Raw genomic sequence first — 22,136 nt, forward strand, 5'->3', positions numbered from 1 at the left:
GAGGATGCTTTCGCCGACAGAGCCGACGATCATATGTGTGATCGGGATGGTGTTATGTCATTTCTCCGACTGCTTTACAAACTAGCAGGTAAACTTGAAAAAAAAAAAACAAGCCGTGGCAGAAAGCTTCACCTTTATAACGACATTTGACCGAAAAGACCCGAAAGCGTATTTTCTGACCACTTTTATCCGTATTTATTCGCTTATGTTCTGTTTTTGCTTTTCGATGTTTTATTTGCTCTGTTTGGATAAGTTGGATTTGATTAAAAAGCCAAAGGACCTTGTTGGTGGCTTTGCTTTGGAAATAGTGCTGACTATACATAACTTGTGGACTGAATACGAAAAATCTCTTTAATGCTACGAAATAACTGTATTTGCTTCCTGTTTACGCCGACGAAAGCAACCTGAGGAGTTTATACTAAGTTTGTGTGCGATCCGATAAACCAGCTGCAGCTCGAGCTCACAGCTGTTCAATAAATTAGTGTATCAAGCTGACACTATTTCGTTTGGAAAATAAAACAAAATGCGATAGACACGGGAAAGCAGTTCATTCAGTTAAATTGGATCGGGTATTTTGGCGTGAGGCCTGCTGGTCGGGCTTTTGCCGGGTGAGATTTGGGGGTTAGGCCGCGTCAGGTCGCGTTCAGCCCGGCCGTGAGTGACGCGCAGTCCCGGCGCCAGAGGACAAGCTATGGAGAGGATGGAGGTGGACCAGTGCGCAGGCGCAGGAGGAGCCCTCCGAAGGTCGAACAGCGCCCCCATGATCACGAACGTCAGGTGAGAGAACTGCACTCTCTTCTGAGTGACTGCAACGGAATACTACATTGTGAATTCATTTAAAACAGTGATATACACTACAAAATCAAGTAGATGGATAATTTAATACCAGAATTTTTTTTAAACTCCCAACTGTTGATTGCTGGCACTGCAGCGACGGGACGACAGTATTCAGCTCTAATAGTTCGGCTCGGTATCGTCGGAGCAGCGTTTCTGTAAACCCGAGCTGTCCCTCCCGGGTGAGTGTTCAGGTGGTCTGTGAATATCAGTTTTGGGCATTTAGTTTTCCAAAAACTTCGAAGAACCTTCAGCAATTCGTTTGTGTTACAGACTCTTCCTCTGTCCCCATTCTCCCTGTCATGTGAGAGATCCGAACACAAGAGACAGGTGAGAACTAAAGAATCGATTCTGTGAGGCTTTTAAACAGCAGCGAAGGAGTTCTCAAGTATGCTGAGCACTTGTGGCCTGCTTTTACTTCAAAATTAGAAGAGATAGGGAATCCATTGTAGTTTTGGCAAGAGTTTTATTAGTAGGCACAATTTATATTTGTGACCCTGGACCACAAAACCAGTCATAAGGGTAAATTTTTCGAAATTGAGATGTATACATAATCTGAACGCTGAATAAATAGCGTAAATAAGCTTTACATTGATGTATGGTTTGTTATGATAGGACAATATTTGGCCGAGGTACAACTATTTGAATATCTGAATCTGAGGGTGCAAAAAAAAATCAAAATATTGAGAAAATCGCCTTTAAAGTTGTCCAAATGAAGTTCTTAGCAATGCATATTACTAATCAAAAATTAAGTTTTGATATATATACAATAGGAAATGTGCAAAATATCTTCATGGAACATGAGATTTTTAAACAGCATTGGGGAAAAAACATGCTTATCAAGACTGTATTTATTTGCTCAAAAATACAGTAAAACAGTAACATTATGAAATATTAACACTTTAAAATAAAATGTAATTGATTCATGTGATGGCAAAGCTGAATTAACTAGTCTTCAGTGTCGCATGGTCCCCCAGAAACCATTCGAATATGATAAAATGCATTGCAATTTGGTGCAGAAGAAACATTTGTTATTATTATCGATGTTAAAAAATTAATGTTTTTGTGGAAACTGTGACAAATGTTTCTCTCAGGACTCTTTCATGAATAGAAAGCTGGAAAGAACAGCAATTATTTAAAATAGAAATCTTTTGTAAAAATGTAGAAGTATTTACTGTCATTTTTGATCAATTTAATGCATTCTTGCTGAATAAAAGTATTAAATTATTTAAAATAAATCTTACCTCAAACTTTTGAATGGTAGTGTATGTAATTCTAATGATATTTAGTTTTCTATATTATTATTTTTATTTATTTATTTATTTTGGCATTTTAAGTACTATTTATGCTATTAACATTTCATAAGTACATAGTAACAGTTCTTGGTTAATTTGAAGTAACACAAAATACTCCAGTTCAAAACTTAAGAGTCATCAGCAACTTAGTGAGTCATTTTGACCGATTTATTCAAAAGAATCAACTAGTTTGTGAGTCGAGCTACACTGTTGACGCTGTTTGTTGTTGCTCGCAGCATCATTCAGTTCCAGTATTAAAATTCTCATCTTTTAATCAGTTTTTCCAGTGACTTTGTTGTCATGTTACTTTGTCTTTTTTTCCCATCTTCTCCACTCAGGTGGAGTGGAATCGGACGGTCCACCCAAAAAGCTCTTTGTTGCTGGAGTCACAGACCCTGCTCACATAACCAGTTACACAGTCAGGTGAGTATTATAATGATGCTTAAATAATAAACTGAACAGAATCTCATGCCGCATTAGGATCTAGTTCAGCACTTAATAAATCTCTTCATACATGCAGTGTTTCCCAGTCAGTGGACTCTTCCTCTGGGACTGCTCCTGTCGGTTCAAACACCCAGGCCACCCCCCTGTCCCTCTCCCCTCCGCCCCCCTTCACCTCTCACCACCCCAGCATCTAAACCCCAGTATTCATCACATCATCACCTTGTAGAGCTTTGGACTCAAGGTGTTGTAAAACGAAGACCAAACTTCGACCTAAACTCGGTTCTGTCCCGTTTTGTTTTCCTGCTTTTAATTTTGTGCTTTGAATAGAGGATTTCAGCTCAATCCCTTCTGAAGGAAATTTGGCCTAGTTGTGACTTTGATTTCAAAGGAAATCAAGATGCAATAGAAGACGACAAAATCTTCTGGATGTATCTGACATGACAACATGCAGGCTATCATGTAATTTGTGAATAATTATGGATCTTCTGTGCCTACGGAATAGTGTGTTATTTATATGAAATAGTATCTGCAATAACACATTGCAATGAAAGTGTTCAGGTAATTGCAACCTGGCGAATATTGACACAAAGACCCTTTCCTCAGTGTACAGACTCAAGAGAAAGACCAGTTTTGCTCTTTGTTTTCCTCAACTCTTGTATTTTGGCACATCTTCAGCTTCCATTAGCAGGGTCCAGCGGTCTGGTAAAACGTCCTGAATGCATAGAAAAAGGACTAAGGATAGAGAGTATTAAAATCAGTTGGCCATAGATGTCAACTTTTTGTATAAATGTGTATAAATATGTGAATAATCGAATATTATTTTGGTAGGTATTAATCCTATGTTCTTCTCTTGCGTTTATCCGAGGGTTCTGATATCTGTAAATATGTTTATTTTTCCATATGTCTTTTAGCTTGGACTGAACTTTTTGAGTTTGAAAAAAATATTCCTTAAATCATTGGAAATACCAGTGAATTCAGGCAACTCCCACATTTTGATTTGCTTACCGCTTACTTGAAGAAATAGTTCACCCAAAAATGTCAATTTGCTGTTACTTTATCTACCCTCAGGCCATCCAAGATGTAGATGAGTTTGTTTCTTCATCAGAATAGATTTGGAGAAATTTAGCATTACATCACTTGCTTACCAGTGAATCATCTGCAGTGAATGGGTGCCGTCAGAATGAGAGACCAAACAACTGATTAAAAACTTCACAATAATTCAGAAGTGATGGTATAAAGTTAAAATGCCTTAAATTATGGATTTGCTTCGCAGCTTTTTGCTTCAAAAGATGTTTATTGATGGACTGGAGTCGTGTGGATTACTTGTGCATTATTGTGATGCTGTTTGGACTCCCATTCTGACGGCACCCATTCACTGCAGAGGATCCATTGGTGAACAAGTGATGTAATGCTAAATTTCTCCAAATCTAATGAAGAAACAAACTCATCTACATCTTGGATGGCCTGAGATTGAGTAAAAATTTTATGTATGGGTGAACTATTCCTTTAAAACAAGTACTGTAAAGACTAGATGTCTCACCTCGCATCTACAATCCAATGTTGGAGTATACGCAAAGCACTTTCAGTGAAAAGTCCATATCAATAACTGACCTAGAGCCTTAGAATGTATCCCGTCTGAGGCAAGATGCTTTTCAGTACCGCCGCAGTGTGAAAATCATTAGTCAAACTGTTTTTCCCTCCTAATGAAACCCTAAACAAGACTTTTATATTGTGAATTATGTACAGAAATTGAGGAGTTAAGATACTTGCAAGGGATGAGCTGTTGCATTACAAAGCAAGATAAACCGTTTCTACAATCACAGTTTTAGCGGATATCATACTCTTCCTCTTCTACTATTTGCACAGTGTTTAGATGTCAATCTTGCTGTTACATGAGTTGGGATCATATTTACTTTTATTGTAATGGGTCTTGTTTTGTATGTTTTAATTGTTTGAATCCTTTCACCTGGGAAATATTTTCAGCTCTTTTAAGTTGATCTGCTTTTTGTGTAAAAGCAGCAGTTCTGGATTGTGGCGTTTGAGCTGGATGGATTTTATTAAGCTCATTGAAAATGTATTATCCAAAAAGTGACATGCTGCAGTTAATTGAACTGGAAGCCCTTCTAAAGCAAATTAATCCTGATACAGCACAGCATTATGCAAATTGTTAGATTGTGGCGCATGTTACATTATTTATGAATGTGTAAAGGCTCTGGTTGCAGTATGTACTTCAGTGTCAATGTAAAAATATATCACAAATCTTGATTCCCAAAGTCTTTATTGAATCGCCACCGGCAGCTTGTCGGTCTCTAAAGTTGCACAACAGACATTTGAAGCCGTTCCTTTGTTTCCATATTCATATCCATGTATCAGGAGGAATACAGCTCATTCTTCGATTGCCTTTTATTTTTACTCATTTCGTTTTAAATTCCATGATAATGCCTTACAGGTCTTGAAGTTTTAATTCCAAAGTTACTTGCACTGTCATTTGCAATTTCCAGTTATTGGGGTCCTTTGGATTTCAAAGTTTGATACCAATGTTTATGGGTTTTTAAAAGTGATTACCAATGTGCAATATGCATTAAAGTTGCTGGAATTAGTATGTCACGTTCATCTGGATAATCAGTTAAGTTCATTGGGATACCAGGTATTTATCAAGAACCTGAACGGAAGACTTGACAGCTGTTTGTTCTGAATCGTTTGTATAATCTAGAATAAGTACCATGTCATTTATTTTTCAGATTTGCCATACACTTACTATGACAGGATCTGTTGTATCTGTGTGTCAGAGATAGAATCATGATTTGTCCTTTGTTCTCCTTAAATGACTGAGTGGTGTTGTGAAGAAACTAAATGGATTGTGAGCACACGAAAAACATTGTAAAGAAATGCCAAAGCCGATAGGTTTTGCCTATCAGTTGTTCAAGTTCCAGAAAAATTAAGGGAAAGATGGATATCGTTTTGACATTGGTAGCAAAAGTACATTTATTCCCTCTCAGTTGCTCAAGATGAATGTTCAATTATCAGAGAAAAAATTTAATTTACCATCAAATGTATACCATATATTCTTATGAAAAAGATCATAATTAAAAACTCATTTTATTGATCTGTATGCTGTCTTTTTATGCTGAGCCAAGAAATTGTATGACGAGACATTTTGTTCATAAAAAACTTAAGCAGGCATGTCTCATGTTTGCTGTTGAAATGACCTGTTTAATTATTCTGCAATGGTAAAAAATTATATATATATATATACATACAATAGAAGCTGCACCTAACATACAATGGCAGTGAAAGTAAATGGTAAAAAAATTTGATATTGTGCTGCCACATTTTCATTACAAGCAGCATCTCACTTCACAAAGCTTTACTTCAGCCAAATGGGCCTAATAATTAAAAAAAGAAGTATTTTTACAGGTAGTTTGACCCCTGCACCACTGTCCTGCAAACCCCTTTTCAGCTGTGGGCAAATCAGATCACACATCATGAACCACTAAAAACATTATTCCATTATTTATTTTTGCTGCATTTTAAGAGCTATAAGGACGCAGTTATTTTTCATGGAGTAATACTTCATCTTCACTGACGTGGGTAGAAAATGCTTGGCAATGTTGTACAGGTTTATCTGGTGCTGTTTGAACCCACAGTGGAAAAGGTATAACGGGGTACAGCAATGATCAAACTGCAGAATCTTTACATGTGCTGCCCTTGATTCCAATATCACTTTGACTGACAAGTGAAGATCAGCGGGACAGCAGAGGCAGATCACTGGAGTTCATTATAAGACTGGAGTCCAGATTCAAGCTCTCTGCAAGAAAAAAGGACAAGAAAATTGGACCCACTTCAACACATTTAATCAACACATTTTCTATATGGATTAATTGACCCAAAATGAAAATTCTGTCATGTCATTTGTGATATCACTGTCTGTGGAACAATTCTGAATAATACACTAAAAATACAGGACAATTTTTAAATAATACAGTCACTCTTTTACATGCAGTTTCAAAGAATAGATTGACAGTTTTCCAGGGTTTCTGCAAGTTCTATGAAGAAAAATTTAAGACATTTTAAAGACCATTTTAAGACCAATTGAAGAAAATTCAAGGAATAAATTGAAGGGAACACAATATGGCAATATGTTCTCTAAACATAAATGTCTAGGAGCAGACAATGAGTATGTATCAGCAACTCTTTGAAAATATAACAGATCCAACAGATTTCCATTACTTTAAATTATAATTTATATATATAGCTGAAATACAATATGGAAATACCTTCTAATCACAACGCAAAAAAGTCATGTAATTCCTCAGTATGTTTGTCTTTTTTTCCAGAGCAAATATATAATGATTTTTAAATCAACATACACTGAAAAGCAATATCACATAAGATAGGAAGTCTTGTTTTCTGTGAAATTGATCAAAGTGAATTGAGCTTATGATTAAAACAAAAACTTGCCAATGGGCTCAAGACAAAACAACTTAATTTAAAGGGAAAACACGTTTTCTGATCCCAATGACATGTTTGTTCTTGTTTTCAGCATAAATTCAATTAATTTTGTTCACATTCTCAGAAAACAAAACTTCAACTATCTTCATTTTGCATCTAAAGTAAATGTGTCTTGCTTTCAGGATGTTTAGATATTTGTATTGGAAAACAAGACAAAAATACAGAGGAAGATATTCCATTTTTGCAGCGCATGCACGATTTAATGCCATTACTTTATGAATTTAAGACTTTCTGCTCCAATTTAAGAACTTTTAAGGCCTAAATTTGTGGAAGGGTGAATTGATACTTTTTAAGACCCGCAGAAACCCTGTTTTGTAGCTTCATAATAAATACAAATGAACCATAAAAGGGTTCTGAATGACACGAGGGTAAATGATGACAGAATTTTCAATTTTGGGTCAATTATGTCTCATTGCATTTAAAATGTGACTCACCTTGGTCAAAGTTTGGTTTTTTAGTGGAACCCTCTCCAAGCCCTTCAATATCCACCAAATCACTGTTCACATCAGAGTCATTCAGAGCACTCAGAGTCACATCTAATAATAGACAGCCAAACTGTGTAAGTGTGCTGACAGACATAACCACACCACTTGTATACTAATATTACTAATTGCTATTTTGTTAAAATTTTTTTATCCTTTTTCATTAAAACTGAGTCACCTGCTGGTTTAGGGTTCTTTATTGCTGGTTGCAAAGACGAAGAACTCTGCAATCCAGTTGTCATGACAACCTGTGAGGTCGGCAAAGTGATAACGGTGGGGGCGACTGATGCAGGAGGGGGCGGTAGCGTCACTGTGGTTTTCTTCATCGTTTTTTTAGGCGACTCTGCAGTGAGAGGAACCCTGCTGTCCTCATACAGCTTCCTTTTCACTGTGGTCTTAATCTGGGCGCTACAAGATGATGAGGAAAAAGAGAGACAGAGAGATTTGTGGTGCATTAGGGTTAGATAGGAGAAGATGCACTCCTTAAGAACAATGTGCATTTGCTTTTAATTTGTAACATATTTAGAAAGTTTAGCATGTAATATAGTTATTAGAGCACAAAATGTAAAATTATTCAAAGAGGCCAACTTGCCCCACCACTGTGGTAAGTTGGCCCCATACCTGGGGAAAGAAGCCCCAACTTTTACAGAATGTATAAATGACTTCTGATACCATTTTTATTGATTTTATATATGGGTCAAAGACACAACGTGTCTGCAAAGGACTATTTTGGTGTCTGCATCAAATTAAATTTACAAAAGTGATTTTATATACATAGAAAGCATATTAAATGCAAATAAAGTGTCTACTTCCAATATTTTAAATAACTTTTGTGAACATAAGAAATCAAAATATGTGTGAAATAATGTTCCATCGCCATTCAGCGTAACATATATATTTATGTAAAAATGAAACATACTTATTCTAAACTGTACTTAATATAATGTATAAAATAAAATGTGATCATATGAAATTTTATTATATATTAAATGATTAAAAGCTTCTTGCTGACAAATGGTTAAAACTTAGTGGTCTGAAGGACAGTGGCAGCAAGGATTGGTAAAGATTTAAAATTACAATTAATTAGTTCTCGCGCTGTGATCCTTAAATACAGTATTTTAATGTCATCTAATGATTCTTATTCTAAATATGCTGAAAAGATTTTTTGGTATATAAGCTATTGTTACAACGAATGAAAATGTCAAATACCAATTTTTAAACTGATCCTGTCACAAAAAATACATATAAAACAGCATTTTATATTCCACAAAATTAGACTATATTACATCTAATATTAGAGAATTTTAGTATTTTAATTTTGAAAAGAAAAAGAAAAAGCTGACAATTATACAGCTATAATAACTAGCACACCTACAGCTTCATAAACACTTACACCGTTCGCTCCTTTATGACTGAGCTGATGCTGTTCAAATCTTCACCGAAGCGGCGAACTGCAGAACGCAGCATCTCGATCTCCGTATCGGTCCATTTGGCTCTGAGAGAAGCAGTGTGCAAAGGGAAGGAGTCAGTTATAATATATCCACTGCACTTAAACAACAACAGTACATCTGAAATACTGCAGGAGATGCCGTTTCAGCAGAAGGGGGGTCATAAAGCACGTCTCACCCTGCAGGAGAAGAGTCCGCCACTGGATGCAGCTGCATGGTCAGTTCACCCAGTTTGGAGAATGCAGCCCCTGCAGCCGAGAAGATCTCGCCCACCTGATTGACATTTATATGTGCTTTTTATTTACCAATTACTTAAGATTATTTATAATGCAAAAACAAAATGCAAATGTTTACCTTCGTGGAAGCTGAAGTCATGCTGGAGTGATGAGCTGAATTAAACAGACCTAACACGAAAACAACTCAGTCGAGTCTCAGTCAGCTGCGCTGAATAGTTAAATCGATCAAACCGGTTTAAAATGACTGTTGCAGTCATTCAGTGACCATTCGTATTAAAATATATTTATCTTTATTATTTATCTAATAAAAAAGTCTCTATAATCAGCATGAACGGAACATAATAGTTCGAACTAAAAATTCCCAGAGTACATTGCGCTTCGAAAATGAGGCGTGTGATTGGTCAGTGCATAGCCAATCAAATGATAGCACACGATCTGCGCAACATCGGTCTGCGAAAATAGCCGAGCGCTGTCGAATGGGCTTACGGAGCTAGTCGAACAAACCCGAGTGCTGCCGATATACATTGTCATCCCGACTGGATGTAGAATCATTTCCCCCGTTTTGAGAGGAAGAAGCGGATAAAATGCCGTCGCTTTTATTCTGTGGGCCCAAGTTGGCCGCATGTGGAATCGTGTTAAGCATCTGGGGTGTCATTATGCTGGTAAGGATTATAGTCTTCGTGACATTGCTTGCTAGCTGTAGCTAATGGCATTCACCCCGAACGACAGGAATATTTTACCGATATAGTAATAGTAAATATTGCTGTATTTTGATCTTCACTGATAGAAAATGCATGCATTTATAATAAATGTGCATAAATAGATCTGTTCAGTCACCTATTTATCAGCAGGATATACCAGGAACTTGAAATGAGGAATAAAACAGCAGGTGTCGGGGTAACGGTAATGGGATGTAACGTTAAAGGCCTCATAGCTATTCATTACCGCTTTGACATGACAATTTTTAAGTACTTTTCTTTTCTTTGTGTGTGTGTGTTCATAGATATGTATTGGGTTCCTATTCATATTTAATTCCACCTAATGTCTTAATATTAACAACGATATTATAATTTTTTTCAGTCAATGTTGGGAATTTTCTTCAGTGCAAAATCTGCTGTGCTGATCGAAGATGTTCCATTTACTGAGGAAGACATCCGTGATGAGTGAGTTAATCTGATCAAATATTTTAAGATAATTTACCTTTTTGGGGTCAGTAAGTTTTGTTCTCTCTCTTTTCTCAGTAAGGACACACTCAATTAATCAAAAGTGACTGTAAAGGCATTTATAATGTTTTAAAAATTGTTTGAAATAAATGCTGTTCTTTTGGACTTTCTTTGGATCAAACATCATGCAAAAATGTCATGGTTTCCACAAAAATGTTTAACAGCACAACTGTTTTCAACATTGATAATAATAATATGTTTCTTGAGCAGCAAATCAGCATATTAGAATGATTTCTGAAAGATCATGTGACACTGAAGACTGGAGTAATGATGCTGAAAATTCAGCTTTGCTATCACAGGAATAAATTACATTTGAAATGTATTCAAATAGAAAACAGTACAATTGTAATATTTCAAAATATTACTGTTTTACCGTATTTTTGCTATAAATGCAGCCTTTGTGAGCCTAAGAAACTTATTTCAAAAACATTTAAACCATTTTACCAAACCCAACTTTTGAATGGTAGTGAATATTTTTTTATTAATTGAAGTATAATGAGGGCTCATATTTTGAATAGACTACATGCATTGAATGAGAATGGACAGATATGACATTTATACGTGCAAATGTTTACTGGTTAATTTTCTTTTCTTCAACAGCAAGAATCCACCGCAGACCATTTACGGACTCTACAACCAAGTTGGCATCAACTGCTTCATTGCTGCTGCCATCTATGTAGGTGTCGGTGCATTGTCTCTCTGTCAGGTTCGCCTTAACAAGCGCCAGGAGTACATGGTCACATAAACCCAAACAATTTCAAATTCAACAGCAATTATTCATAATTATTTATTTTTTAAAAACTTCCCAATGATCTAGGAGGACAGTTTGTTCTGTTACATTGTCTGAATTGGATATATTTGGCAGTTCATCTACGGGTCAAAATCTAAACACAAGATATATTGATAGTGTAACGAATACAAAGTGAAATAATCATGAAAAACGGTACATATGCACAGATACATGCGGTGTGCATATATATATGCATGCTATGTATTATATTTTCCAGAAATATGCAGATCTTTGGCTCCACATTCCCTATGATATAAATAAACAAAACAAGCAGAAAGTCTTTACTTTAACAGTTGTCTTCTGATGAACCTAAAAGACACTATAAAACACTATGAGTCCATATGATAGTAGCTGGTGTTCATGTAGAACAGTGTTTCTCAACCCTGGTCCTGAGCGCCCCCCAACACTGCACATTTTGTATGTCTCCCTTATCTGACACCCATTTCAGGTCCTGGAGTTTCTTTTAATGAGCTAATGAGTTGAATCAGGTGTGTTTGATTAGGGAGACGCACAAAATGTTCAGTGCTGGGGGGCGCCCAGGACCAGGGTTGAGAAACACTGATGTAGAATGTGTGAATGTTTGACTTTTTTTTTATTTCGATGTTTAAATGTTTGTGTGGTAATATAAATGTCTGTTATTTTATTGAAGTACACCCTGCAACCCTTGTGCTGTATACTTGATATTAACACAACTGTGATGAACAACACAACAAATGTGAATTGAGAGTCTTATGTTCCCTTCAATAAAATACTAGTGAAAAAAATATATTTTATTGTTCTTTTGTCAAACCTATTAAAAAAAGGGATAACAGAAAATCAGAAAACATGTAACAATTCTCAATAAGACTTCTCAAAAACCTTTAGTGATATTGTAAGCAAATCACTGGGTTTGTCAAAGAGAATTTCCTTAGAATATGAAGAATAAAAAGTGTTGTTGGCTTGTAGACGGTATTCATAAAGGTTTTGATGCACGTGGATACTTATGAAGTCAGCTGGCAGATATTACAAAGCAACAGTCCATTTAATATGTCTTTACGTCTGTGGGTCAAGCATTATCTCACAGGTGCGTCCCAGCTCTCCCAGTTTGACGCGGGCATACTCTGACCGGTTTAGGGCCATCTGACAGTCCTTTCTGGCCGAGTATGTCGATCCCTCATGAGGCTGACCTGTTGCCACCTTTACTCAAAACAAAGGATGAGAGAAAGAAAAAAGGAGGAAGTTAGTCCATCACATCACAGAGGTATAGTCAATGGTTTCCTCCAATTCTATGTTTTATACATATATACAGCATAGATAGATTGATAAAATGATCGACAGATTGAATGACAATAGTTCAGGGGTGGCGAACCTGAGAGAGCCGTCCTGGAGAGCCGCAGCCCTGCAGAGTTCAGCTCCAACCCTAATTAAAACTCACCTGCCTGTAGCTTCCTAGTAACCGTTCAGACCTTGATTAGCTTGTTCAGGTGTGTTTGATTAGGGTTGAAGCAAAACTCTGCAGGGCTGCGGCTCTCCAGGACTGACGTTCGCCACCCCTGCAATAGTTAGATAGATAGATAGATGTGAACACACATACACACCTGTGTCAGATATCGGATCTGTGCACTCAGTTCACTCTCAACTCTATTGATGGAGGTCTGGAACTGGTTCAGCTGTCGGTCTAATAAACTGGCATTGGCCTTCTCTTTAGAAAGCTCCAGAACGATCGTTCCTGAAAGACAGATTGTTACTATTCAATTTGTCTACTTGAATAAACATAAAAAATGCTAAATATTATCACTGTAGATGAGGTTTAAATATGTATATTTTGTAATGTCAATTACAAAACCCTTAATTTAAAATAAAACAACATCAATAAGCTGGTTTGTTGGTCTCCCGGTCTGGCCCAGATGGTCTGTTTACTGCAGGGGCCACCAAACTTGGTCCTGGAGGGCCGGTGTCCTGCAAAGTTTCGCTCTAACTTGCCTCAACACTTCTTCTTTTTCTTTTTTGGTGTTTATTGGCGGTTGGCAACCTAACTGACTGGTGCATTTTGCCTCAACACACCTGCCTGGAAGCTTCAAGTATCCCTAGTAAGAGCTTGATTAGCTGATTCAGGTGTGTTTATTAGAGTTGGAGCTAAACTCTGCAGGATCCCTCCAGGATCGAGTCTGGTGACCCCTGGTTTACAGGCTTTTCCTAGTACGACCAGCTAATACAAGCTTGGCTATTCTAGGACATAAGCAACAAACTATTTTAAGCTTCTTTTTGTCGGCAGGGACGTCAGTTCTGTACGTTTTATCATATTTTATACGATTACGTCAGGGTTTATAAGGTAATGCAATCAGAATCCAAATCCCCGAATATGAGTGTCTGAATTAATATTAAACATTACTGAAATTAAACCCATGCATACATTTATGAAGTGACAAACCTGCGCTCTGCAGCACTAAAGCAATCTCCTTCTCCACATCTTCTAACGCTCTCAGCCTGTCATTCGCCATTGCGAACACAGCCTAAGTTACAGAAAAAGAGAAAACAGAAGACGAAAGACGAGCGCTCAACTCAGACATACAGAATGAGCAACAACAGCAGAAAAAAACAAACGCACACGTTAGCTACACAACGAGTGTCTATTTACTTAAATATTAAAAAAAGCACCTCAGAAATCCATGTTTAATAGGTAATTTTAAGGCTACTTACATTCATTCACTGTAGGCTAAACTTGACGAGATACTCAGTAGCCTAGTACACAAAGCGCTCTCAGCGAACTACGGAAGCCGCAGCGGAACAAATTAATAGAACGCGAGCCCTGTTGACTACTTGACTGCATTGGTGGAAACAAAACATGGGTTATGTTTGACTAGTAATTAAAGCCATTCGCGCCACGTCTAGAGAAAATCTGCAACAGAGCAACAGAAATTAGTTATCTGGGACCGCCCGTAATATTTAAAGTGAAAACGCTGTAATAATACATTGAATAAGAGTGTAAAATAGGTGAATTGTAATGTGAATTGTGAATGCTCCACCACAGACCATGGAGTCCTGGAAGAGTCACGTGCGGGCAGAGCTGTTTCTCAGAGACTGTAGGCAGAGAGATCCTTTCTCTGGCCTTTTTGACAAGGGTGAGTTTCATTACAAATGTACAGACACAAGCTATCAGTATTGCTTCAGTAATGGCTGGATGCTCTGACAGTGTCCAGGCTAGAGGAGATGCTGGCCTTTCACATGAAACTCTGGCAAGACATGGACACATGCAGGTAAGACAAACAGTACCTGACATCTATTCTAGTACTGATTTGATTTCTTGATTTATTGGAATGGATTAGAATAGATTATGCATATAACCTGGTATATGCACTTGCCATACATTTCAATTTATTGTGTTTTGTTTGTTGTCATATTTTCCTCAGTTCCAAAGAAAATGGAAGCTCCAGATGCCCAGATGAAGGCGGCACCCTTTCTTTGAGAGTCAATGAGCTGGAATTTCTTAATCAACAGGTGAGAGTAATATTCAGAACAATAAACATCGGTAATAAACTGCCTTATTGCAGTAACTAATATTTTATTTCCCACCAGATCTTGGGATTTTGTGCATAACTTTGTCATTTGTACATTTAATTAAGGTTTCGGTTATGCTTAATTTATATGAAATTAGTTTTTACTTTATAATTTAGCTTTTTCAATGTTTTTGAAATAAGTCTCTAATGCTTATCAAGTCTGCATTCATTTGATCACAAATACAGTAAAGTACAGTGATACTGTGAAATATTACAGTTAAAATGACTGTTTTACATTTGAATATATTTTACTCCAGTCTTCAGTGTCACATGATCCTTCAGAATTCATTCTAATGATTTGCTGCTCTGTAAAAATGTACTTTCTTAGTATTGTCAATGTTGAAAATAGTTGGTTTGCCTAATATTTTTGGAAAAAATTCAATGTTTGGAAAAAAAGGTTTAAAAATAATACTTTTATTCAACAAGGACGCATTAAATTGATCAAAACTGACAGTAAAGACATTTATAAGGTGACAAAATACTTCTATTTTCAAATAAATTCTGTTCTTTTGAACATTATTCATCAAAGAATCCTGAAACAATGTATCACAGTTTCCATAGTCTTATCACTACTACTAACGATGGAATATCCTTCCTCTTCTGTTTTTTCTAGCTCAAGCAGAAAATCTCAGATCTAACCAGCAATATATACCTGAAGGAGGCAGAGTTACAATACTGTCACTCACAGTAGGTCGAACAGCCAGTTACATCTTGAAAAAGATGACAAAATCATCAAGACAAGCAGTACTAATAGGCCTCTATGTCTTCCTGCCATAGAGTTGCCCGCTACAGGACCGAAGCGGTTGTATTGGCCCAGGGGGCTTTCTGTCTGAAGGCCAATCTGGCGGAATACGAGTATCAGCTTGAGTGTCAATCTAAGGAACTGACAGCACTGAGACTGGAGCACAGCTCACTCAGAGAGGAGCTGACTGCCGCAAACCTCCAGAACGAGCAGCTCCTCGACCGCTGGTTAGAGGAGAAGAAAGAGGAGGCTGAGAGGATTAATAAGTACAATGCAATACAAGAAAGGTTAATGTAATTCTATTAATATTTTATTATGGTTTCTTCAATGACTTTGCACATCAATGGTTTGCAATTCATTTATCGTCCACTAGGTGGCAATGTTTGGCAGGTCGACTGAAGAAGCGGTCTCGTGTCAGATCTCGTGCAGCCAACAGCAGCTCAGAAATCAACCCGACAGTCTAAAACTCAACGCGCCGCTTCTTAAGACTTGCTTATCTATGAATGTGCATTTTATGTTGTTGGCTATTTTTCTATGCTTTTGGAGATTATTTTACAAAAAACCTCAGAGGTTAGTAATAAAGCTTATTCTTAATATCCATATTTAATAACACAGTAACACAGCCATGTTGTATTTCTATTAGTTTTATTTTCCATGTTTAATAGGTAATTTTAAGGCTACTTACATTCATTCACTGTAGGCTAAACTTGACGAGATACTCAGTAGCCTAGTACACAAAGCGCTCTCAGCGAACTACGGAAGCCGCAGCGGAACAAATTAATAGAACGCGAGCCCTGTTGACTACTTGACTGCATTGGTGGAAACAAAACATGGGTTATGTTTGACTAGTAATTAAAGCCATTCGCGCCACGTCTAGAGAAAATCTGCAACAGAGCAACAGAAATTAGTTATCTGGGACCGCCCGTAATATTTAAAGTGAAAACGCTGTAATAATACATTGAATAAGAGTGTAAAATAGGTGAATTGTAATGTGAATTGTGAATGCTCCACCACAGACCATGGAGTCCTGGAAGAGTCACGTGCGGGCAGAGCTGTTTCTCAGAGACTGTAGGCAGAGAGATCCTTTCTCTGGCCTTTTTGACAAGGGTGAGTTTCATTACAAATGTACAGACACAAGCTATCAGTATTGCTTCAGTAATGGCTGGATGCTCTGACAGTGTCCAGGCTAGAGGAGATGCTGGCCTTTCACATGAAACTCTGGCAAGACATGGACACATGCAGGTAAGACAAACAGTACCTGACATCTATTCTAGTACTGATTTGATTTCTTGACTTATTGGAATGGATTAGAATAGATTATGCATATAACCTGGTATATGCACTTGCCATACATTTCAATTTATTGTGTTTTGTTTGTTGTCATATTTTCCTCAGTTCCAAAGAAAATGGAAGCTCCAGATGCCCAGATGAAGGCGGCACCCTTTCTTTGAGAGTCAATGAGCTGGAATTTCTTAATCAACAGGTGAGAGTAATATTCAGAACAATAAACATCGGTAATAAACTGCCTTATTGCAGTAACTAATATTTTATTTCCCACCAGATCTTGGGATTTTGTGCATAACTTTGTCATTTGTACATTTAATTAAGGTTTCGGTTATGCTTAATTTATATGAAATTAGTTTTTACTTTATAATTTAGCTTTTTCAATGTTTTTGAAATAAGTCTCTAATGCTTATCAAGTCTGCATTCATTTGATCACAAATACAGTAAAGTACAGTGATACTGTGAAATATTACAGTTAAAATGACTGTTTTACATTTGAATATATTTTACTCCAGTCTTCAGTGTCACATGATCCTTCAGAATTCATTCTAATGATTTGCTGCTCTGTAAAAATGTACTTTCTTAGTATTGTCAATGTTGAAAATAGTTGGTTTGCCTAATATTTTTGGAAAAAATTCAATGTTTGGAAAAAAAGGTTTAAAAATAATACTTTTATTCAACAAGGACGCATTAAATTGATCAAAACTGACAGTAAAGACATTTATAAGGTGACAAAATACTTCTATTTTCAAATAAATTCTGTTCTTTTGAACATTATTCATCAAAGAATCCTGAAACAATGTATCACAGTTTCCATAGTCTTATCACTACTACTAACGATGGAATATCCTTCCTCTTCTGTTTTTTCTAGCTCAAGCAGAAAATCTCAGATCTAACCAGCAATATATACCTGAAGGAGGCAGAGTTACAATACTGTCACTCACAGTAGGTCGAACAGCCAGTTACATCTTGAAAAAGATGACAAAATCATCAAGACAAGCAGTACTAATAGGCCTCTATGTCTTCCTGCCATAGAGTTGCCCGCTACAGGACCGAAGCGGTTGTATTGGCCCAGGGGGCTTTCTGTCTGAAGGCCAATCTGGAGGAATACGAGTATCAGCTTGAGTGTCAATCTAAGGAACTGACAGCACTGAGACTGGAGCACAGCTCACTCAGAGAGGAGCTGACTGCCGCAAACCTCCAGAACGAGCAGCTCCTCGACCGCTGGTTAGAGGAGAAGAAAGAGGAGGCTGAGAGGATTAATAAGTACAATGCAATACAAGAAAGGTTAATGTAATTCTATTAATATTTTATTATGGTTTCTTCAATGACTTTGCACATCAATGGTTTGCAATTCATTTATCGTCCACTAGGTGGCAATGTTTGGCAGGTCGACTGAAGAAGCGGTCTCGTGTCAGATCTCGTGCAGCCAACAGCAGCTCAGAAATCAACCCGACAGTCTAAAACTCAACGCGCCGCTTCTTAAGACTTGCTTATCTATGAATGTGCATTTTATGTTGTTGGCTATTTTTCTATGCTTTTGGAGATTATTTTACAAAAAACCTCAGAGGTTAGTAATAAAGCTTATTCTTAATATCCATATTTAATAACACAGTAACACAGCCATGTTGTATTTCTATTAGTTTTATTTTTAAAAATTAAATAAATTCAGTTTTAAAATAAAAAATTAAATGGCAAACAGTGTATCCTGTATTTATGAAAATTGTAATAACACGACAAATTTCCTTTCTCTTGAAGGATGTTAAATCTCTATATATTTACTTTTCTTTTTTTTAACCAATGCAGCAGTCCAACAAATTAAAAGCAGCACTTTCATATATTAACATCCTGTGCTCAATCACACATGATCCTCACAGCAGCACTGAGAAACATGCACAGCCCATGTCAATGAAACCATCCATCTGTCCATACTGTATATAGATCACATGAAAATTCATGACCATCTTTGTAAAGGAATAAATATGGAGCAAATCTCACCATTTTGCTGTTCATAACATAAGAGCTGGCACAATTTCAGAGATATAATTTTACATGCCTATGCAAAAACATATGAAATTCCCTGGAATCCCCTCCTTCATTACCTTTTCATATGCATATTAATTAGTCTTTTAAGTTTCTCCAGTTTTCAGTAAAATATCCCAATACTGCTTCTTTCGTAATGAGATGAGAATTGTTTCATTGTTACACCCTTGAGGAGATGAGATGCACAATTTAATGAGAAGCGCTTTGTTCTTGATGAATGAGATGATAAATTCAGCAGTCCTCTTCCTTGTCGATTATTCCTTTTAACCGCAAGCGAGCAAAGTCCTCGAATACAATGTCGTCATCTGGGGTGAAACTGCTGTTAGAAAGAGTAACATAGAAAAAACAAAGCTTAAAACAAGGGAGATACATGATCATTATGCTTAATGTTTATATATTTTTTTTAAAATCTCTTGCTTTGTGTCAAACTCTATCAAGTTGGTGTCAATTGGTGGATCCAACACTGGAGCAGCTGTTGAACAAAAAAGTAACAGCAACTTAATAAAGGAGGTCCTGCCACAGTTCCATGCAGCCTATTTAGTGCAATTAATTAGGTGTTTTGTGTTTAGTAATTTCTCGGCACAAACCTGAGGTTGAATGTGAAAGGGTGGAATCTGTGGGTTTTGGATGCATTAAGACAAAAGGCAGTTCTACTGAGACGTCCCTGAATGAAAGAGAAAAACAGCACAAAACCAGCACTGCCATCATTTGAAATACTTGAGGTGTGCAAGAGCTTATAAGAGGATGAATCTCTCACGAACTGATTAGCCCATATTTCAAAATCAAAACAATATTGCTCTCCTTTTGAACTTTCTATTTATCACAGAATAAGCAAATCAGCATATAAAAATGATTTCTGAAGGATCATGTGACACTGAAGCAATGGCTGCTGAAAATTCAGCAAAATATATAAAAATAGAAAACAGTTATTTTAAATTGTATTTCAGTAATATTTCACAATATATATTTTTACTTACATTAGTTAATGCACTGTGAATTAACATGAACTAACAATGAACGACTGTAATTTCACATTATCAGAGATTAATAAATACTGTAATAAATGTATTGTTCATTGTTTGTTCATGTTAGTTAATACATTAACTAACAGAACCTTATTGTAAAGTGTTACCAGAAAAACTACTGTAGAACTATTAAAATTTTTTGGGATTCTGACATGTTCATCACAATTAAGCCCCATTCACTTCCATTGTTAAGAGTCTCACTGTAACATTTTGATTCATTTTTTACCATGTTTTTATATATTATTACTGAAAATAAAAGATCATGTTTAAAATAACTCATAACTGTCTTTGTAAAGGAATAAATATACATATGAAGGCTTTCAAAAACATATATAATCTGACCATCATCATTTGCCAAGCTTAACGATTCAGCTGGTTTCATCATGTGAAAAAGGTTTCATTATTTAAAAAATATATGTAATTAATTTTTTTAATAAATTTGTAAAGTACAACTGAAAGTATACATCATTCTAGTAGTATTTGTTTTACTTAAATTATTTTAATATATATATTTAAAAAAATCTATACAGGATGATTTTCCCCAGTGTAATAAATAGGCCCAAAACATAGGCATTATTTACATTATAAAATGTCTTTCTTTGGATTTAGAGATACAAATATGAACTAGACATTTCTTAGTGAGATTCATCTATACATGCGGCTTCATGTGTGTTAAGGTTAGTGCTCTAACACTATGAATATCAGACATCAGATAAACATCAGGGTAAAGTTGAGCAGAGCTTTGAACAGCATGCAGATCTCCTTTTCATGGCAGACCTAGAGACACTACAGCAAAACACCATGCACAATGAATGTATTTACCTCTCCAGCAAGCTGCTTAAAAGCCTGACGCAACAGACAGATGGAGGGGAAGGAAACAGACAGAAAAAGAGACATAAAACAATGGGAGAATGACAAAATGTTCTGATAACCAGAACGAAGCAGCACAGAGAGGCGAGGGTTCAGGGAGGGAATATAAAACACAAGGCTCACAGCATCCTGCAAAAGTTTTAACAGCTAAAGCACAGCACACTAACTATAGCACCACCACTGAAAATATCAAACCGAAAAAAGATCAAGCACGGTCAACCGCAAAAACCGACTAGTTCACTATTGTTAATATCCACAGAGAATTGAATCATACCATCAATCTTGTGCAAAACAACACACAATAAATCACTTGTGACATTAAATCTCATTAATTATTATTTCTAAACCAACGCCAACATCTAGCGGTCCTTAATATTTGTGGACTGTTACGGAACAATCAAAACTGTTCCCCAGTGTGTGACTGTAGAGAGGAAGCAGGTGGGACAGAACACATGACTCACCCTCCACGGGAGACCACCAGTTTGACTTTAACCCGATATGACACCAGGACACCCAGAACTTCCTTATTACTCACATCCTTCACGCTGCAGTCAAACACACAAACAGAATCCTTAAATTCTCTCTTTATCTTCAAAAAATTAAGGTCAACACAAAACTTCTGCAATGTATCACACTGTGAAACAGGGAAATCAACTGCTTTTGGCACCAATGGTAAACCACGGACTGATGAATCATGCGCAAGACCGTTTTTGATTGTACACTACCACTCAAAAGTTTGGAGTTAGTACGTTTTTTTCCTTTTCCTATTCAGCATTCAGCAAAGATGCATTAAATTGATCAAAAGTGACAGTAAAGACATTAATAATGTTACAAATCCATTTCAAATAAATGCTGTTCTTTTGAACTTTCATGTATCATGGTTTCCACCAAAACATTAAAGGCAGAGTAAGTGATTTTTCAAAAACTGATTCGGGCCGAATCGCAAAACAAACTTGTAGCCAATCAGCAATAAGGGGTGTGTCTACTCATGATGTGGAGGAGAGCGCGTTCAGTGCATGGGACGGACATTAGCCGAGCCGAGCGACAGAAAGATAGAGATGGCGGATTAAAAACAAAAGAGGAAAACGTCTGCGGAACGATAAGGCAAGAAGTAGGACCCGTGTAAATATCGGATCAGCTTTCCAGCGCTGGAGAGAACTCAAGGAGCGGAGGCCTGCGATCGGACGCCGAGGTTGCTTTGTTTCTTCTCAATAGGTGAGTAACACCGTGTCTACAACAGCTAAAGTCTGCCTACACTGGACGCGATCAAACGACCGTTGAAAACCATTTGAAATGTGTGTCAGCACGTCACAAATAGTCAAGTCAAGTCAAGTTTATTTGTACAGCGCTTTTCACGATACAAATCATTGCA

General features: G+C 36.8%; 6 protein-coding genes across 11 annotated transcripts in view; 3 read left to right on the forward strand and 3 right to left on the reverse strand.

Moving 5' to 3' along the window:
- Nucleotides 1-4,063: 4,063 nt before the first annotated feature.
- bacc1 (BPTF associated chromatin complex component 1) lies at nt 4,064-9,616 on the reverse strand. Its single transcript, XM_016555271.1, has 6 exons — nt 9,370-9,616; nt 9,194-9,288; nt 8,961-9,062; nt 7,746-7,975; nt 7,520-7,621; nt 4,064-6,381 (listed from the first exon to the last, which is right to left on the reverse strand). The coding sequence occupies exons 1-6, from the start codon at nt 9,388-9,390 to the stop codon at nt 6,317-6,319; spliced, it is 615 nt and encodes a 204-aa protein (XP_016410757.1). The 5' UTR covers nt 9,391-9,616; the 3' UTR covers nt 4,064-6,316.
- Nucleotides 9,617-9,723: 107 nt separating this feature from the next.
- Nucleotides 9,724-11,695, forward strand: LOC107742349 (ribonuclease kappa-B-like). Of its 2 annotated transcripts, XR_001640302.1 has the most exons (4): nt 9,724-9,913; nt 10,332-10,414; nt 11,075-11,276; nt 11,316-11,695. XR_001640302.1 is itself a non-coding variant. In XM_016555274.1 (3 exons), the coding sequence occupies exons 1-3, from the start codon at nt 9,836-9,838 to the stop codon at nt 11,217-11,219; spliced, it is 306 nt and encodes a 101-aa protein (XP_016410760.1). In that variant the 5' UTR covers nt 9,724-9,835; the 3' UTR covers nt 11,220-11,695. The 2 variants fall into 2 exon arrangements, 1 of the variants encoding a protein (XP_016410760.1); XM_016555274.1 differs by having other exon boundaries at nt 11,075-11,695.
- A 137-nt stretch (nt 11,696-11,832) lies between these two features.
- Nucleotides 11,833-16,304, reverse strand: LOC107742348 (mediator of RNA polymerase II transcription subunit 11-like). 2 transcript variants are annotated; one of them, XM_016555273.1, is made up of 4 exons: nt 16,228-16,304; nt 13,675-13,756; nt 12,842-12,972; nt 11,833-12,440 (listed from the first exon to the last, which is right to left on the reverse strand). In XM_016555273.1, exons 1-4 carry the CDS (start codon nt 16,231-16,233, stop codon nt 12,297-12,299), a joined length of 363 nt encoding a protein of 120 aa, XP_016410759.1. In that variant the 5' UTR covers nt 16,234-16,304; the 3' UTR covers nt 11,833-12,296. The 2 variants fall into 2 exon arrangements, with proteins under 2 accessions (XP_016410759.1, XP_016410758.1); XM_016555272.1 differs by lacking the exon at nt 16,228-16,304 and adding an exon at nt 13,944-14,034.
- LOC107742345 (autophagy-related protein 16-1-like) lies at nt 12,454-16,175 on the forward strand. 2 transcript variants are annotated; one of them, XM_016555268.1, is made up of 7 exons: nt 12,454-12,504; nt 14,275-14,365; nt 14,437-14,500; nt 14,654-14,741; nt 15,414-15,487; nt 15,578-15,829; nt 15,916-16,175. In XM_016555268.1, the coding sequence occupies exons 2-7, from the start codon at nt 14,278-14,280 to the stop codon at nt 16,004-16,006; spliced, it is 657 nt and encodes a 218-aa protein (XP_016410754.1). In that variant the 5' UTR covers nt 12,454-12,504; nt 14,275-14,277; the 3' UTR covers nt 16,007-16,175. The 2 variants fall into 2 exon arrangements, with proteins under 2 accessions (XP_016410754.1, XP_016410753.1); XM_016555267.1 differs by lacking the exon at nt 12,454-12,504 and adding an exon at nt 13,521-13,575.
- Nucleotides 16,305-16,409: 105 nt separating the features above from the next.
- On the forward strand, nt 16,410-18,467 carry LOC107742346 (autophagy-related protein 16-1-like). Its single transcript, XM_016555270.1, has 6 exons — nt 16,410-16,649; nt 16,721-16,784; nt 16,938-17,025; nt 17,698-17,771; nt 17,862-18,113; nt 18,200-18,467. The coding sequence occupies exons 1-6, from the start codon at nt 16,562-16,564 to the stop codon at nt 18,288-18,290; spliced, it is 657 nt and encodes a 218-aa protein (XP_016410756.1). The 5' UTR covers nt 16,410-16,561; the 3' UTR covers nt 18,291-18,467.
- A 52-nt stretch (nt 18,468-18,519) lies between these two features.
- arrb2a (arrestin, beta 2a) overlaps nt 18,520-22,136 on the reverse strand; it is a 10,761-nt gene continuing 7,144 nt past the window's right edge. Inside the window, exons 12-16 of one of the 3 annotated variants that reach the window (XM_016555265.1) lie at nt 21,226-21,309; nt 20,717-20,740; nt 19,457-19,533; nt 19,287-19,341; nt 18,520-19,185 (exon numbers count right to left, since the gene is read on the reverse strand). In XM_016555265.1, coding sequence (XP_016410751.1) covers nt 19,101-19,185; nt 19,287-19,341; nt 19,457-19,533; nt 20,717-20,740; nt 21,226-21,309 — 325 coding nt within the window. In that variant the 3' untranslated portion in view covers nt 18,520-19,100. Of the gene's footprint in view, nt 19,189-19,286; nt 19,342-19,456; nt 19,534-20,716; nt 20,741-21,225; nt 21,310-22,136 lie in introns of all 3 variants that reach the window. The other 2 variants (XM_016555264.1, XM_016555266.1) reach the window with 2 other exon arrangements.

The sequence above is a fragment of the Sinocyclocheilus rhinocerous genome, unplaced genomic scaffold, assembly GCF_001515625.1.
Source record: "Sinocyclocheilus rhinocerous isolate Xijiao unplaced genomic scaffold, SAMN03320098_v1.1 scaffold1127, whole genome shotgun sequence".
Classification (NCBI taxonomy): Eukaryota; Metazoa; Chordata; class Actinopteri; order Cypriniformes; family Cyprinidae; genus Sinocyclocheilus; species Sinocyclocheilus rhinocerous.